At 39.4% G+C, this 19130-nt stretch overlaps 1 protein-coding gene across 1 annotated transcript in view; it reads right to left on the bottom strand.

The window, feature by feature from the left end:
- Positions 1–10719: 10719 nt before the first annotated feature.
- Positions 10720–19130, bottom strand: part of casz1 (castor zinc finger 1) — a 54291-nt gene continuing 45880 nt past the window's right edge. The window contains 4 exon segments of the mRNA XM_058762774.1: positions 10720–14756; positions 15324–15656; positions 16589–16823; positions 16965–17113. Coding sequence (XP_058618757.1) covers positions 13474–14756; positions 15324–15656; positions 16589–16823; positions 16965–17113 — 2000 coding nt within the window. The 3' untranslated portion in view covers positions 10720–13473.

Below are 19130 nucleotides of genomic sequence, written 5' to 3'. Positions count from 1 at the left end.
ATGGACTGCGATTAATCGCAAATTTAAAATACAAGGATTTAAAAGAAAAAGTAATGCATGTTGAAAAAGAAATGCATGACAAACTTGTTTAAGGAAACAGAACCTTTCACACCTCCGCCAGGTATGAGACATAATCCTTATTATTCTTTTATCATTATTATTTTGTTTTTATTCAGCCATTATCAGCCTTTAAACTGGCAATAAAACGTTTACCAAACCACATCGCTTCAATCCCAGTATACATTTACCCAACTTTATTTCTCAATATACACTTTGGGCGGCCGCGATACATTATAAAAGTAGCTCAAAAAACCGCAACCCATGGCTCTGTAATTTTTTCCCGCGACTGTATTTTCAAAATAGCCCACTTGTGCCGCAACACTGGTTTGCTGTACCCTCATCACACAATGAGAGCCGAGGAGCGGATCCAGCGAGAGCTTAATGGAGCTACACGGAATTAAAAAGTCTTTCAGGAGTCACGGCAGTGCGGCTACGGCAGTAGACACAGCGCAACACAAGAATAATTCCGCCCACTCTAAAGCGGTACTAAACTGCAGTGAAAACACAAACCGAGCCGAATTGAGCCGTGCCGTGCCGAGTCGTACCACGCAGTGGAAAAGCGCCAATATATAACCTTCCGCGCTGCGATGACGGGAAGAAGTTGGGGTTAAACCTTATCAAACGATTAATTTGCGTTAAAAAAAATATTAAGGCGTTAAAAATTTTTGATTAATCGCATGCGTTAATGTTGACACCCCTAATAAATATATATATATATATATATATATATCACACATACAATAGCATGCTGTATTTGTATAATTTGTATCATTATTTTTATAATTTATTGCAATTTAATCTCAATTTCTTTGTAATTTCATCATGGAGCTCTAGGGGGTTGTGAACCCAGTTTGAGAAACACTTTTAACACCCTTAAACATAGCTTTCATCACTACAGTGCTGTCATAAAAATGGAATTAGAACACATTCCATATTAAAGATATCAGGCGATGCCAGTCATACCTATCTTTATTTTTAACAATAGCACAGCAGGTGCCCCATTAAAGCAAGATCCCTGGACACAATCCCATTCGCAGGGGCAGAAAACCTCTCCAAGTTCTCTCAGCTTTGCATGAGAAAGGTCAAGCCTAATTCTACAGGGATGGACCGGAGGTGTGACTTCCTCCTTCCGTCTCAGATAAGATAAGCAGGGGCGCATGCAGTGCTGCATGTGTAGGAGGGAGCCTGTTTGATGTTGTGCTAATGTGGGTCCAGACCTCTGGAACACCACTGGGTATCCTACACTCAAAGGGAATCCACTGATGGACAGATGGTAGCATGCACCACGGGACGCTCGCACTCTGTGCTGATGGAGTCGGCTGTGTGCGATGTTGCGCTTCAGCCTGCAAAACACAGAGTCTGGTTAACATCATGGTCCTGCGAGACCCTTGGGCACACATATTTGGAAGCCCTCTTATCTACACTTTAAGCAACAAGGGTAATTTGGCTTAAAAATTTGGCTTAATTTGGCTTCTTTAGAGTCAACTATAAGGAAAATAACCAAAAACTCACAATGCATGAAAAAGCCCAAAAAGTGTATGTGCCACAATATTCCAAAGAATGAAAAGTTGCAAAAAAAGGTGACCAAAAAAAAGCAAATGTTTCAGTCATAACATTACCTTACCTAATTACAATGCCAAGTGCAAGAGTCATCTTATTTAAAAAAAAAAAAAAAAGATCACATGGTTCTTTGTCACCTGATATATGTGATGTAATATATTGATCATGTGATTTATACAAAATTGTATATGACTAGTGAAAACTGCAAATCTCAATAAATTAGAAACACAAAGAATTCACTCTTGCACCTGGCAAGAAAAGGTCATGCTGTGACCGAAACAATCACCGTTCCTCAGTGAAGTTGTTTATTTTCTCACATTTGAGTTTTTTGTCGTCTTTTTTGCAACTTTCATCTTGTATTGAGTGACTTCCTTACAGTTTTTGCCTTCATATTTAAAAAAATTATATGTGTATATATATATATATATGTGTGTGTGTGTGTGTGTGTGTGTGTGTGTGTGTGTGTGTGTGTGTGTGTGTGTGTATATGTGTGTGTGTGTGTGTGTGTGTGTATATATATGTGTGTGTGTGTGTGTGTGTGTGTATATACATGGTGTCAAATGATTAATCGCGATTAATCACATCCAAAATAAATAAAAGTTTTTGTTTACATGATAAATGTATGTGTTCTGTGTATATTTATGTATATAAATACACACACATACAGTATATATTTTGAAAATATTTACATGTATATACATTTATATTTGTATATTTTATATTATACTGTACATAAATATATTTAATATATAAACATAATATATTCTTCTTAAATATATACATGCATGTGTTTGTATTTATATATGCATAATAAATATACACAGTATGCACACACATGTAAACAAGAACTTTTATTTTGGATGCAATTAATCGTTTGACACCACTAATATATATATATATATATATATGACCCTGGACCACAAAACCAGTCTTAAGTCGCTGGGGTATATTTGTAGCAATAGCCAAAAATACATTGTAGGGGTCAAAATTATAGATTTTTCTTTTATGCCAAAAATCATTAGGATATTAAGTAAAGATCATGTTCCATGAAGATATTTAGTAAATTTCTTACCGTAAATGTATCAAAACTTAATTTTTGATTAGTAATATGCATTGCTAAGAACTTAATTTGGACAACTTTAAAGGAGATTTTCTCAATATTTTGATTTTTTTGCACCCTCAGATTCCAGATATTCAAATAGTTGTATCTCGGCCAAATATTGTCCAATCCTAACAAACCATACATCAGTGGAAAGCTTATTTATTCAGATGTATAAATCTCAATTTGGAAAAAAATTGACACTTAAGACTGGTTTTGTCGTCCAGGGTCACAATAGTATATATAGTAGTATATAGTATAATATATAGTAGTATAATTTGTGTTGTAGGAAAAAAATATATTCCAGCTGAAGGTGGTGTCCTGCTCTAAAAGTTATAAGAGGCTTGACAGACTGCACTTCTGGGAGCTGGAGTTAAGGTGAAAATGGGCCAAGGTCACGTGAGAAGGCCTGCATAAGACCTTAGTGGGCTAAACCCAAGTGCAACAAAGCCCGCATAGTCATAAAGCACTTTGTCATCACTTATATGATTGTTCAATCGAGCAGGATTGCATTTCGCCCTGCTGTGTGGCTGCTGTCACTTGATGTTCCTCTGGCCCTGTTTCAAGTCTAAATGGAACAAATACCCACCGCCGTCCTCATGCGGCAAGCGCTGTGGCTCTGGTGGTCAAAACGGTGTCACGTCTTGCAGAGGAGGTATGGAAGAACAGAGGGTGGGGTGTGAAAAACAGAAAGAGGGAGGAAAACAATAGCATGCTGTAAAAGAGAAGAATAAATCTCCAGGGAGCTGAGAGCCCCTGGAAGTGGTAATACTGGAGACAATATTTATGAATTGGCCTGTAATGAGCCATCAGCGGCATGGCGGATATGAGTGCGCCACCAGAGACAAATGCCCTTGTCCTACACGGACCAGGGAGAGCATCCGTGTTATAGTGGGTAGAATGGATTATCCAGGGGTGCTTGTCGCTTGGTGAGGATTCGGGACTGCAGGCAGTGACGGGGCAACAGGTGCGGCCCTCACTGAGGCTTGCAAATTAGACAAATCGCATGTGTGGCACCTGAAAGATGCCGGAGGCTCTGAGTAGGAAGCGAAAGTGAAGCTCGACCTGGCACTGACTCTCCCATCGGTGCAGATAGGATTCGCTCGTCCGTCCTTATCGCAGTCTTTCTCGGTGGTTTACTTTCCACATGCAAATGCGGACTACAACACTGGGAGGATGTGCTGGATGACACTGACTTGCTCCCGTGCGCTGCTATAACTCGGCGCCTAAACCAACAGAGCTGCTTTTAGCTTAGAGCGGAGAGTTTATGCCTTAATTAAGACGATGAATACCACTGCTAACTTCCTCATCACGGTACCTGTGTAATTACACCAGCTCTGCTATATCCTGGAGCACAGCTCTTAATGACTGTGGAATAAGTAAGATGTCTGATGCCTGGAGAAATAACTAAGTCTCTTGTACAGCTGGAGGGTTGCTCTGTCATTAACGTGTTTATTAAAGACTGTTTAGAAATGTGCTGCTTGCATAAAATGCTGTGTGCTTTGAAACAGTGCTAAAATGTTGTTAGAAACAATAAAGCCATTAAGAGACCCAATATGAGGTCACAAATGCAGTTTCGTATAGATTTCATGGCCCTCAATGTGGATTTTGTTTGGACTAAGATGCACCAAAAGCAATATGTGTTACGCAGTGTTCTAACCACATGCAGCGCCATTTACGTCATTCTTGGTAGCTCCGCCCACCACAAAATCTCATTAGTCCTAAAACCTGCAATCACATAACTGTACATTAGACATCAAATATATTCTGATTGGCTGTGATAGTGTGGCATAGCTCAGCAGTTTCATGTTTAGTGTGCGCAGACAAATGACTTGTCGCTGGAACCGTGTCAAAGACTATTAGTCCTCACAAGCCATCAGAATTCGATTTGGTGCATATTTTAAATTGGCCAAAACCGTCCATTCAGATATAAAGGCTGCTTCTGACTGACATGTTTAACTTCACACTTCACTGGAGCTTAAGTGTTGTTCAGGAGATAAATGCACACATTACTTTCAACTATCTGCCACTAAGTTTCATCAAAAGTTTTCATGTCATGAACACAGACTTCTTTGTCTCTAAAATTGTATATATTTTTTTCTATTATATTTTTTATATTTTTTTTAAGGCAAATTGTGTTTAAAAAAAAACAAAAACAAAAAACTTACTAAAATGTTTATTTTGTACAACTATTATACTTAACATTATTTTAATCAAATAAAATAAAATACATAATTTTTTTAACGTTACAATTTTTTTCATGTCAAACTTTATTCATCCACAGGTAAGTAGGGGGATGATATATTAGAGCTGTGTTAGAACACAATGTTAGAAATTGTGTTATGATATTTGCCTGTTTATGTATTTTCCCCCCTTAGTATGTTAATTTTAATGCCAAAGTAAATGCGTTTACCTAATTTTATTCTATGTGAATGATATATTTTATACAAATATTATTTCTATCTATGAATTTAACTTTAAATTATAATATATACTGTAAAAAATGACCGTGATTTTAATGGTAAAAAACTGTGAAAAAGCTACGGTAAAAAAACCTGTTAAATGGTTAACGGTAAGTTCCCCTAATATATACAGTGAAAAACTGTAATAGATATTTCAGACATTTTTACGGTGAAATACCGCTTTTGGATGTGAAAAAGAATGTAAAATTTACAGGGAAAAAACGTAAATTGACATTCCCAGAATTCCCTGCATTGCATTTCAAATTTTTTCTTTGAAATAACTATGTTTCTTCTTAGTTTTTTCTTATCAATTATGTTTATTAGGGTTGTATGTTACATCTAATGTTGTTAAATTAATGTTTATTGCATATTTCAGTTTAATGAGTCTCACCATGATGGTGTTTAGTGTTTGTGTGAATGGCATTGTGCACCTTCTATATATATCATTATTTAAAAGCTGCTTGTGATGGGCTTTGGTTCATCATGTGACTTTCTCATCACCACCTGCATTTGGTGGTTATCAGTGTAATACAAAGGTACAAAACAGATTTCAGTACTTCAATAGGTTGGTATATTAACATTATATCATTTAATGAAATTACGGTATTTAATTGTAAATTTAAGTTAAAACCATAAAACCTAAAACGTTGCTATCGTATATTTTACAGTATAATTCTGGCAACCACAGCTGCCGGTTTTTTACCGTAAATTTTACAGAATTTTTTTTACAGTACGCTATATATAAACTTTATTTCCCACACTTCAAGCACTTTATTATTAGTATCAGCACAATCTTTCCGATCTTCACCTCCTCCATTCTGCTAATATCACGCTGCTGATGTATTGGGTATTACATGACAGTATTTTAAGTGTGTGGAGTGTGAAGACCAGTGTGTTATCAACCATCAGCATAATGTGAAAGATTAGCACAAGCCTCGTCCCACCTGTTTTCACTTTTCTTTTCATAAAGGCCACAGCTGCTGCACCAAACAAGGCTTTTTAAAAGCTCTTATTTACCATGACCCGGTTCACGAGGATGCACTGGGAGATTCTGTCATGGCCTTATGGTCATCGTGCAAGCACGCTTTGCTGGTGGCTTTAGTTTAGCGTCAGAGCAGAACTGCAGAGAACTGCTGAATGTCATCATATCCTGTGTGGTTCATCAAAAGAGCAGCTTTTCTAATTCTCTTTGTTCCCTCTCAATCAAGTCTGATTTAAGAGTCAGTTAAATGGACGAAATTGGTAGCTGGCTTTTATTTCTCCCTCCCTCTCTTCTTTCATTCAATAAGGTTCAATTTGAAAATGGTCTGGTTTGTATCCTTAATATATGAACGTCGCACTGTGTGCAGGTGCTCCCAATCACAAGAAGCAGTGCACACACACTGCGACAATGTGAAACACTGCGATTTATCGCTTGCATTTGCGTGATGTTTTCCAGCCTTGATTGCCTGGACGTGTGATTTCACTGGGCCACGTCTCCATCTGTACACACCATTTTCTCTAAGTATTGAACATTTTCATCTTTCTTCAATACAAGCTAATTGGATTAAGTTTGAGCAATATTCATATTGCCGTGCATTGTGCCCCTGCGTGGCAGCTCTGTTTTATGGCTCCGGCGCGCGCTGTCAGCCGCGTGTTCCTGCCGTCATCAAGGCGCTAAGGACCACATCAACCATCTCCGCTCATTCTCAGCAAGCCTGCTGGGCTTTCCCCTGCAAGAAAACCAACCAATTCTCTGTGGAATCGTGCTAAATTAACCAAATTTACAGCTTAGCACTTAAGGATCTCCTTAGTTGGTAAGTAAATGGCCCTCGCTGGCGTGCGCGCGTACGAGAGTAATGCCTTGTTGCTCCCAGTACTCTCTTTCTGGAAGGAGTCGTAAAGAGCTGAAACATCTCCCCAGTGCTCCAGAGATGGCTGCTCAGCCTTTAAGCAAACTGCGTGTAATCTAACAGCTCCCAGCCCGAGTGCCAAAGTCGGCAAAAACAGTTTTATTTCATCATTTCCACATATTTTCAGTCCTGTGATGATTAGAGAACGTGCTGCAATCAGGTCCGCACAGAATCTGCGAGCATAATATAGAGCGTCCAACCTTCACAAAATATTACACATCCCCGCATTATTGTTTGGTTAATTTGATATAGCCTACTTTCAGCCAGTGGTGCCGAGAAAGGCTTTGAAGTGGAAAGGCCACGACCTGCCCGTTTCAGCTTATGAATATTAAGTAGTTTCGACCAAATACATATATAAATGTATAGATCAAACTACAAACAAATTGTTTGCAGACAAAAGTGTTTCTTTAGAAATTTTGGCAACACTTTACAATAAGTGTTTTTTTTTAACAATTAGTCCTACCATGAACTAGCAATGAAAAAAGACTTATCTAAGTGTAAATTTCAGCATTTAATAATACATTCTTAAGATCAAAAGTTGTATCTGGTAATATTATTTTATTGGACCTGAGCAAACATGAACCAACAGTGAAGTTATATTTTTAGGTTGTACTTTATTTTACTGTGCTCTTGTTACAATGTAATTATACAATTAAGTACTGAGTAATATTAATTATTACATGTACTTACTATATGGTTAGGGTTAGGATGAGGGTTTGGTTTAGGGAAAGTTGCATGCAATTATGCATAATATGTTATTACTGTAGTAAGTACATGTAATCTGTGTAACAGTGACACTGTCAAATAAAGTGTTCCCTATTTTTATTAACTAAAGTTAACAAAGATTAATAAAAAATAAAAAAATGCTGTAACAAATGTATTGCTCATTGTTAGTTAATGTATACATTATTTTTGCTTTATGGAACCTTATTGTAAAATGTTACTAAAACATATAAATCCTTTTTTTTTTTCAGATTCTTACTGGGCTTTTATACATTTTATAATTGTTTAAAATTATTATTTAAAAACAAAAAACATGCATTTAAATACCTATAACATGAGCATTTTGTGTCTTTGTATTGTGTATTGGCATTTTTAATTTTTTTTTAAATTTATGTTTGTAATGATATTTGGGTTTAAAATGATAAAATGACTGTTTTAAATCACGCTTGGTAAAGTTACATTTACAGAGAAAGGACCTGCATGCTATCACTTGCACAAAATTGCTATTAGAAGATTGTGACTTTGGAAATTTGGCACAGTGAGTTTATTTACGTGCATCTCAGACTGAAATCCTTCACTTGTTTGCGTGCAGCTGTGCAGCTTCAAGTAAAAACTTGCGTGATTTCGACAGGTGTGTCTTTAGTTAATGTTCAGATAAGAGCATATTAAATCATTCTTAGCTTTGGATTTGCTTTTCTGTTACACTGATTTGCCAAAATCAGAAATGCTGTCTACTGAACGAGCTGGCTGTGTCTGACTACACACATTTAAAGTCATATTTATGCTGAAATCTCCCCTGATCCAGAACATAATTGAGCATTTCTCCTCATTTCAGTAGACATGAAAACAGAGAATAGCATTTGTACATAGCGGGCCTGTGACATTACCGCCAATAAGGTCTTGTTAAAGTTAAATTGGCTGAATGTGTGTCTAATTCTCTTTTTCCTTTGGGGTCCCTGAACTTAATTTTTCACACAAGCAGCAGCTGCTATCAGTGGCACGGCAGCTTCCTTATGAATCCTTTTTTTAAACTCTGACCAAAGGTCTCTTTAAATAAAAGCATGCATGAATGGAAATGGCAAAATGAATGTGAATGCCAAAGGTTACGAGGAAATGGATGAGATTTATAGACGCAAACTAAAAACAGAACAATGCTGCAATTATATTTGCAAATGGAATGATTCTTTCGATGTTTATGACAAGCGTATGAAATGCGATTTGTAACTATACAACCGTACACTTCTGAATTGTCAGAAATACACAGTTGTTACAATTTGTTTGTAGGTGTAATGCAATTAAACAATGCAATAAGAAACTGAATATACACACGGCTTTCCTCGATTGCTTGAAATATTAAGGTTGATTCTTGCGCATCTTAATAGGTTGTGTAGATGATGTGTGACCACCGCTGCTGTGACATATGTACAGAACACCTGTCGCATGTTTCTGGGCTCCATTGTTCCTCACGCGCTGCTGTTGCTGCTGCGTCTCACACAACCTGTTCCTGGAACATCAACCCTCAGTACGAGTCAGATCCAGCCCCGGTATGACTATACACACACGGCTCATTATGATGGGAATGAAAGAAAAAAAAAAAAAAAAAGTCTATAGAGATTAGACGTGTTCATGCAGCTGTGTGTCTCTGTTTCAAGTGAAATCTGTCAGGTAAATAAGCTCAATATAAAAAAATCTATTCATTTAATTCCACATATGGTGCTCCCACAACATTCTTGGACATAGAAGCATAAAAAATGTATGGATTTCATTGCATTACAGACCAAACAGTAAATCAAGTGCAAACAAATACTGCTAGATTTTTATTTATTTTCATTATTTTTTAGAATGTCCAAATCTATCTACTTAATACTGTTGTGTTATAATTTAACACATTTTAATTATATAAAATTCAAAATTCTATATTTATTTATAATTTGAAATACACACACACATACAATTGATTAACGCTTTGAAAACTGCTCTAGCATAAATACAGCAATAAAGCCTATATACACACATTTTTTTATATATGATTATTACATTTATCCTTTAAATTTGTTTTTGGCTTTAAAAAGCATGCTTGTGCTCACTTCTTCATTTGTCATTTGACTTTCTTATATTTAAAAAAAAAAAAATCTTGCATTTTTAATTGTGGCCTAAGTGTCCAAATCATGTTTGCAACATAATTTACATAATTGAATGCAATTTATAATTTATAATTTATACAACAAAATCAAGAATTATTGTCCTTTTTTTTTTTTGCAAGACAATAAGGTGATCTGGTGTTTCAACAGCAGCCTGCGCTAGTTTGGAGGTTGTTTCCGTCTGGTTTTTGTGTAATATAATTTCCATAGTTGTCTTTTCTTTTTTTTTTCAAGATTATATGCAGGATGCCAGCTGGCAGACAGATGGTGGTGGCTTTACACGTTTTTATTTAAAGACACATCAGAAGGAAGAGGAGGGTGAGGCAAGAGAACAGCTGTAGCGAGTGGGACAGGACGGTATATGCTGGTCAAAGCGACGAGCAGCCTGCACAATGAGAGAAAAGAATGAAAAACAAACACCCTTTTAGAGAGCTAGAAACTTTCCCGAAATGCACCAGAGAGCATTTGTACCCTAAATATGGCTCGATGAATATGTCAGTCAGAATTTTATGATCTATTGTTTGTACACACGTATTGAATTTGTTATACAAAACGCTCGGTCTATGGAGAAAAGTAATAAGGATGTTAAAATGCTGTCTTCCTCAGTCAGAGCAGAGCTGTGTCATACCACAGACCTGGGGCCTTGTGCCCTTTAACGGCGTTAGTCTCAGCGGGAGGGGGCTTATTAACCTCAGTCTCGTTAAACCTTTTCACTACAGCACAGCAGTGCTACCTGCAACTAACCGTGCAAGCCATGACATCGAGAAACACTGTGTGGAACCTTTGCATTGTTATAATAATTAGAATTTCTTTATTTCGACTCTTTACAAATCCTGCTATTTTACACACATAAAATGTATTCAAGTGCACAGTATCTCCCAGGCAAACAGCTGCTTCAGTGTGAGTCCTGCGCCTTTGCACTTGAGACCAGAGAACAAACGGCCTGTGAGAGGGGCATGCCATATGCAAAATACATAAGTTCAATTAAATAAAACAAACACCAAAACAATAGCAAACAAAGAGTTGTGGATGGTATTAAATTATGCAGATATCATTGTTATTGTGATCGCACGTGATATACAGCTTTGAAAATGATGACTTTGTTGCGTAAAAGGTAGAAATACACTCCAATGTTCAGTGCTACAATAATGTGACTCGTATAGATTTAATTACCACTAATTCCTCTACCACTATGGGGAAACCATGGTAATAACAATAAAACCTCACACACACGCTTACATACTGTCGCACACACACACACACACATACAAGCAAACTATACTGGTGTTAGTTCAGTTTTTAACTTTTTATTCTTTATTTCTCCTTTTTATTTTCTTTTTAAAGGAAGCTTTTAATCAAAGAGCATTTTTGTTCATATATAGTTTTTACAGAAGAAAATACTATACAACCTTTTTTTTCCTCCTGAAACAATATTGTCGAAGATAACCATCTACACATTTAGTTGCCTATATTATGATCAAAGCCGTGTTTAGGAAATAATTCATAATTTCCTCGCCTCACTTTTCCTTGTTTATATTCAATGGAGGCCAAGCAAACAAAAATCATTTTTCTCTCTCTCTTTTTCTTTTTTTTTTTTTTTTTTTAATTTGGAGTGAAGCACTGCAATAATTTCCTCTGTATAGAATTCATTTAAATTACAGTCATCATTAGTGTTACTCGTTAGACAAGCCAGGTTCTAGCATGCCTGTTTTATATTGAAATCATCCAATCTTGGAAGCGAAGAAAAAACTTTTTTTTTTTTCCTTTTTTTCTTAATTAAAACACAGAACAACAGTTCTTCGTCACACTGAAGACTATTTGTGCATCAAAGCAAAGTGAACTAAACAACATTGTAAAGCAAATTCCCTGTTAAAAGATATATGCCATAATTTCAAAAGGTAAAAATGAACCTAAAAAGTGCAAAAACACCCTAGAATTTTCTCATTGCAAGGTCACATAAATATTAAATAACTTCTTATTATTGGAGCGAAACCACAGCTGTTGTAAAGAGAAAACAAAAGCTTGAAACATTGTTTTCTGTCTGTACAATTCATAAAATCACACACTTTCCATCACCAGCGTTAGCATTTATCGTGGTGCTTTTGTGATGTCTGTCCTCCATTCAGCCCTCTAGAAAAAAGTCTCTCTCCACGTTTCCTCTTCTTTTAGAAATAGATATATGATGCTTCTGAAAAAAGAAGCTTGAAAAAGCCAGTCTCCATCCTCAGACTTTGTTGCAACTATTGTTTTTTTTGTTTTTTTTTTTGTTTTTTTTTTCTCCATGCTACAGAAACTGCAAAGGGAAAAGGAAAGAAAAATAACACCTACAAACATCTTTTCCCTACATTCAGAGACGTTTGTCTCCTGCTCTGTGTTTGATGGACACTTTAGGACATCTATTTGTGGATCAAAACAAAGACATAGCTGTAATCTCCTCCCATTCATACTGGGCAGTAGCACCATCACATTACAAACTCTCCGAAACACAGGGGGCGATGACTCTCGCCTTTGAAACAGACCCATTTAGAGTGAGACACCCCCACATCATCTGGTCATGCCTGTGCAATTAGAGAATAATGCAAAAACAAACAAACAAAAAGCCATAGTAATGCAATCAATGTAAAAGATAACAAAATGTCTTAAATAGAGGCTTGAGTATCTGCTCTCATCTATACAAAAGTGCACTATGAATATGCGATGCCAAATGGGTCCTCATTGAGAAAAGGAGAAGGAACAGAAATCAAGTGAGAGCTAGCGTTCACTGAGATCAATGCTTTATGGCCTGAAGCTTTGCAGTCACTGTTTGTTTGTCCTGAAGATGCAGGCGAATGTCCACATGGAATGGAGCCTATGACACCACTGACCATGACAGCAGGTTTAAGTGAGAACTGTGATAACTGTAAATAAAAATAATAATAATAAAATAAAAATCAACTGATCAACGGAGAAGCATACAAGTCAAAGCACTGATGCAGGCCCCTGCACTTCAATAACAATAATAATAATAATAATGACACAAGGTGTTTCTGAATCAATTATTTGAGCAACATTCTTTATAAAAGATTTCCTGCAATGTACGCTTTCGTCTGTTTCGGGTTGGTAAGAGGGTCCTGCAATCCAGTGACTGCAATTAAAATGTACATTAACATCCACACATCTATTTTATATAGATAGTCATATATAGAGAGATTGTTTTTTCCTTATTTTTTTTTCCACACACAGAAAGTAACAAATGAAATCGAATAAATTAAAGTCAAACATGCACACACACAAAAGACTGATGTGTAGGAAAAGGTTTACATAGCCACCCATGTGTAAAAGAGGGCCTCGTCTGTCTATTTCTCTGTTCATTTTTTAATGCATAATTAAATTAATAATGTTGGTCATCTTGTAAACATCATAATAAATCATTTTGGGCCTTCACTTTTCTTGTAGTTGGTTGTTTTCTTGTCATCTGCCGCGTCTCTAAGCATGATAAATGAGGCCACTCAAACTTGCGTTTGTTCAGGGAATTCATAGTTCTCCTACAGCATAGATTAGGGCTCAGCCTCCGGCTCCTCTTTATCCAGTTGGGAAGTCTCAGCGTGGTTCATGGAAGCATCAAAACTCTCTCCATTGTCTTTGTCTACTTCTGGCTCTGGCATGGAATCTTCATACGAGTCTGTATTCATGTCCTCCTCCGCTTCCTCCTCTTCATCGTCGTCGTCGTCGTCGTCGTCATCCTCCTCGGCTATCGGCTCTTCCTCAGCTGACAGGTCGTCTTCGGGGTCGCCGGATGTGCCGGTAGTGTCGTCCTGAGGGTTGCTCAGGCCCATTGAAGCAGCAGGGCTAGAACTGGTGGCCAGGGACAGCGGCTGCCGGTGCATCTTTCTGCTCAGGTCCATAGAGTCACTGAGGCCCAACCCAGCAGCGTTTTTCAGGAAGAACAAGGAGCTGTTGGTGTCTGTCCCCAGGTTCAGAGAGCTGTCGAGGTTGACTGCTGAGCCCGGATGCTCGTACTCACCGGCGGCCCCTGCCGAAGGGAGGTACATGGCCATGTTGTTGTGGGTCAGCCCCGGTGTGCCGGGTGAGGTCGGGGGCATATTCATGGGCATTGGGGGCACGGCTAGGCCTGCATGGTGGTGGTGGTGGTGGTGGTGGTGGTTGCCATCCTGGTTGGGGGAGACAGAAGGCAGCTCTCCCCTCTCTTGCTTCTCATGCTTGCGCTTGTGGGAATCCATCTGTGACATGCCCACCACCGTGTGCTTGCACTCTGGGTAAGTGCAGTGGAAGTGCGAACACTTGAGCTTGTACTTGCAGTCAGCCACCTCGCAGTCCACGCTGGAGCTGAACTGGCAGAATCCGGCAGCGCTGATCACATCCTGCTTGCCGTGGTGCTTGCGGTGCGCCGTCACCTTGGTGCTGTCTGTGCAGCGGAAGCCGCAGCGCAGGCAGTGGAAGTGGGTGCTGTTGCCGGAGAACTGGCAATCGGGGAAGTTGCAGCACAACGAAGACTTGAAGCGCTTGAAATCATCCAGGACCAGGTTGTCCACACGGTCGTGGTGCTGGGCGTGCTTGTACATGTGGGTGCGGCCGCAGAACTTGTAGCCGCAGTTCTCCCGTGTGCAGTGATAGTGGGTTACCTTCAGGGAGAATTGACAGGCCGTATCCTTGCAGTCCTCATAGAGGTCGTAGCGGCGGAACCCTTCCAGCATCATGCCTTCATCCAGCATCTTGCGAGACGAAGCGGTCTTGCGGCGCTTGCCGAAGGGTGACATATCCTCGATGATCCAGAAGCGTTTCTTGGCGCCAGTTGCCGTCGGAATAGAGATGGTGTTACCTGTTTGCAAAAAAGGCATAGACGGGTTAGACTTCACTCTTCAAGCAGGAGTAGCCACATGCGCCCTATCAAAGCTACCCACAAAAGTTCCTCCTATAGCAATGTACTATATAATGTGATTCCATGCCATAATCAAACAGAGACAGTCCCATTTGTATAATGTACTGGTGACATTTTAACGTGATTGTCACGTCTAGGTATTGGGAGAGTTCAAAGGTGCTTCTGTACATCTGGCTTTATGGGAGAGCAGGATTCCCTCCCATAAGCCTGAGGTCAGTGCTAATGATGTGCTCCCTGTCCTGGCCAGCAGGAATCACATGACTCTATTAAAGCCTGGCATGATTAAACCAGCCCTTTACAGCAGGCTACTAATGGACAGCATTTCAGACAGTGGACCTAATGGCAGGTGTGCAATGTACTACACAAGACTATAACCACCACCTTGGTGGCTTGTATGAACTGCACTGCATGTGTAAAATGCTAAAGAGTTGTAACCTGCTAATAAGCCCTAGTCCAATCTACTGTGACTCTAGAGCTGCAGTGTTCGGGTGAAGACGGGATAGGTACCTGCAGCGTCCTGCACTATAGGGACGTCATTTTTAACCGAAGACGAAGTAGGAATGATGGGGCTGAAAGCTGGTGTGTTGGTTGGCATGACAACACTCCTAGTGGCTCCGAGAGAGGCGCTGAGCAGAGAGTATGACAGACAGGATGGGGAGAGGAGATATGGGAGCGAGGGGAGTGGTGGCCGGAGAAGAGCCGAGGAGAGAGATGGAGGCTGACTCTGGAACGCAGGCTGATGAAGAGGTGGAAGAGGAGGTGGAGGAGGAGGAGGTGCAGATTGAGAAGAAGGAGGAGAGTCAGCAGAGGTAGTGGTGGCAGGGACCTGACAGCCTGGTCCTACAGAGACACGGTGCCAAAGAAGGATGTAACAGAGACAGGAAGGTACAAGACACAAGGGTGGGGAGGTAAAAAGGAAAAGAGATCAAGTAATGAAATAATGAAAGCCAAATGGTAACAAAAGTCAGACAACAGCCAAAAGCAACAGTGATGAGAATGGAAGATAACATTTGAAATCAAACAGTGAAACTATAAAAATCAATTCAATGAAGGAAAGCTCAGATTCAAAGAGCAAAGGCCCAGATTTAAAGGTGCTGTAGCATTGTTAGCCAGTTCTCTAACGTACGCCAATCAATCCCTTCAATCAAACGAGCTCTCTCAAAATCCCACCGACAATGACCGACAGGCCTTCAAGTTAACTGATTGGCTAAAAAAACACAGACTGCACCCAGATTATTTTTGGCTGTTTATAGAGTCTAGGGCTGTCACAGAGTTCCCAGGACACCCATTATAGTAACAACAGCACATTTTATGTCATATTCCAAAAAAAGAAAAAAATCGCTTTAAGCACCTTTAAGCCTAGAGGAAAATGGTCGATAACTTGTGCTATCTCTGTGTGTGGCTAATTTCAATGACAGTAGAGATGAGACAAGTCTGGGATGCCTCACTTATGTAGTCGCCACAAGGATGGCATTCATCTGAGCGGTGTGTGGAGGACTATATAACAAATTTAGTGCTTAATAATTTCATAAATATCATTACAGTGGAAAACATTTGGTAGCTTTCGGCTACAAGGAATACAATGAGAGTGGGTGCAGATTTTTACATTTCTCTTCTTAGGGAGGTTCAAAAGGCTAACATAAGAAATACAAGGAAATTTTGTATGACTGACCAAATCTTTAAATATTTGTCTATTGGCCACACTGAGCCTGTATTTTCATTCAGTCCATCTCGTATATTGATAACCATAGTCATTACTGAGTTCGACTCACCTGCTGGCGAACTATCATTGCCCACGGGGGTGCTGGTGCAACTGCGGTCTTGGTTGGAGGACTCTGAGGAGAGACCCAGTGGGCTTCCTCCACAGGTGTAGTCCATGTAGTCATCATTTTCCTCCATCATGCTGGAGAAGTTGTGAGTCAGATTAGAGTGGCTGCCTACCACACCGGACGAAGCTAGACTGGCCATGTGCTGCATCTCTTCAGGTCGGTTGCCATGAGAGACCATCTAAAGTACAGCATACCAAACAATCCAATAAATGCCCGACGAATAAAATCATTTGCGTTTAAGTGGCAGGCTTGAAAATATATATAATTTATGATCACTTATGGCAGTGATCTTCAGTAGACACCATCAATTTCTTGGTACCTGGGAAGGAACTCTGTCGAAGTTTTTACCCAGCATCCTCCTCATGTGTTTGCGGGCATGGGAGGTCATCTGGTGCTTGAGCAGGAAGGAGAACTGACAGCCCTCACGGATACAATGGAAGTGGCTGTTAACTTGGTTGTATTTGCACCCTGCAAGAGACGAGCGACAAAATTAACTTGAGCAAAGACCGTCTTCATCGCGCCTGGGTTTCAGGGACAACATACATCATGGATCCTCAACGAGGTAATGAGGACATTGTGCTTCCGTCCCGCGCCTGCATAATGCGGAGAGACAGAGCAGATGAGTCCAGTGTCACACTGGGAAAGTCGAACCTTTTGAAGATTAGACCTGTGGTGCTCTTTTATTACAATGACATCTTTTATTCAATTTGGAATTTACATAAATACATTCTGCATTTGGAGAAGCAATAATGCACAACCCTGCAAACCAAAGTAAACACACAATTATTTCCATATTAAATTCATTTTTCACGACCTATCTGTTGCTGGTGTATTTCCTCCCCCTCACGCCTGTCCCTTTGCTTTTTTGTATTATTTATTTTTTTCTACACAAAGGGCCCTACAGATTTTAATTGCTATATGTTTTCAAATTTAAAGACTGCCTCTGCGCACTAATCAAATATTGTAGGGTGCTCGTAATAATTTTATTGTGAATAATGCGTGCTGAAATAATTGAAAGAGTAGCATTCAGGGCAGGTGCGGGCTTGTCCGTTACCATGGCACCCGTGGCACCGCGCAACAAGCCGCCTGTTGTCAGATTGCTTTTGTACACAAGGGTGATATACTTTAAAAAGGCAGAGTTGAGTAAATATGAGCACATCCTGAAATATCAGGGCTCTTGTGCCACCAGATCCTGGTAACCTCATCGCCGGTGTTCTGTTTAATGTTGCTGCCATGGATACCACTTTCCCAGTCCAGCTGAACCATCAATTCTTTATGACTCCACGGCTTGCTTTTGTCATATGTCCCTGGTTTATGCCACTAACAATGCAACTGGAGAGACCTTATACTCTGTGGACACTTGTGATACTTTCCACTCTTCAATAAGTGTTCTTTTTGTCTTAACTTAAAGGGACAGTTCACCCAAAAGTGAACATTCGGTCATCATTTATTTTTCATACAGCTGAAGCTTTTATATGGCTTCAGTTGGTCCTACAGACCATAAAAACATATACTGACCTCTTTTTATTATGATTTTTGTTCTTTTATGGCTCAACAGCACCATCCCCATGCACAATCTCCATTTCTTCATGTTCCATAGCAGATGGGTTTGGCTCAAAAGGAGGGTGCACAATTTTGGGGTGAACTCTCCCTTTAAGGGGAGGGGAGTAGAAAGAAAATAAAATGCAAACTTTTAATCTGCCTGCTTGTGATGATGATCGAGGCTTGAAAAAGAGCAACACAAACAGACTGAGCTCGACAGGCACAGTAATTAACAAACATATGTAATTGCTCATTCCTGACAGGTTAAATATACCCAAGAAAACAACCTCTGTTTGATTGCCTACTATAAATACTGAAGTATTAATGTATGACAAAAAGGCAGACACCATTTTTCTCGGCCTGTTTTCCGTAATATAAATAAAACGTCCCCAGTTTTACAATGAGACAAGACCATCTTTAATTCCGCCAGACGTGTTTGTTCTGCAAAATGTAAACGGCTGCCGGCACGCTGACTCTGTTGTCAATGTAAACCGTTCAATTGACAAAATATCAATGCACAGATACTAATGAGATAACAGTTTCTGAGAAACATACTCAAAATTCAGTGAATAAGTGTGAAGTGCCGCCGTTTCACGCTCTGTATGTTGTGCTGCGAACAGCATGGTAATTAGTGACACAACTAGAGGAACGGCACATTTCCTATAGCCAGAGCCAGTGGAAAAAGTGTTTTCATAGCAGGTGATGGCATCAATATGAAATTACAGTTACATCATCTCTGATTTCACACCATCTCTGATTCTTCCAGCTGCGTTACAAACGTCGAGCTTGCAGTCACTGCTGGAGAATAACGTGGGAGCTCGGATGAACAGAGAGTGTTTGGAAACATGAGTAACTAATGCGAACAGTGACTAAAACAATGAAGAGTGTGGGAGGCTGGGACATATAAGGTTTGTACGATTTCATGATGCTGAATTCACTAAAT

This window comes from Onychostoma macrolepis, chromosome 23 (genome assembly GCF_012432095.1).
Source record: "Onychostoma macrolepis isolate SWU-2019 chromosome 23, ASM1243209v1, whole genome shotgun sequence".
Classification (NCBI taxonomy): domain Eukaryota; kingdom Metazoa; phylum Chordata; class Actinopteri; order Cypriniformes; family Cyprinidae; genus Onychostoma; species Onychostoma macrolepis.
The sequence above is the reverse complement of the archived record's forward strand: the minus strand, read 5'-3'. Positions and strand labels throughout refer to the sequence as shown.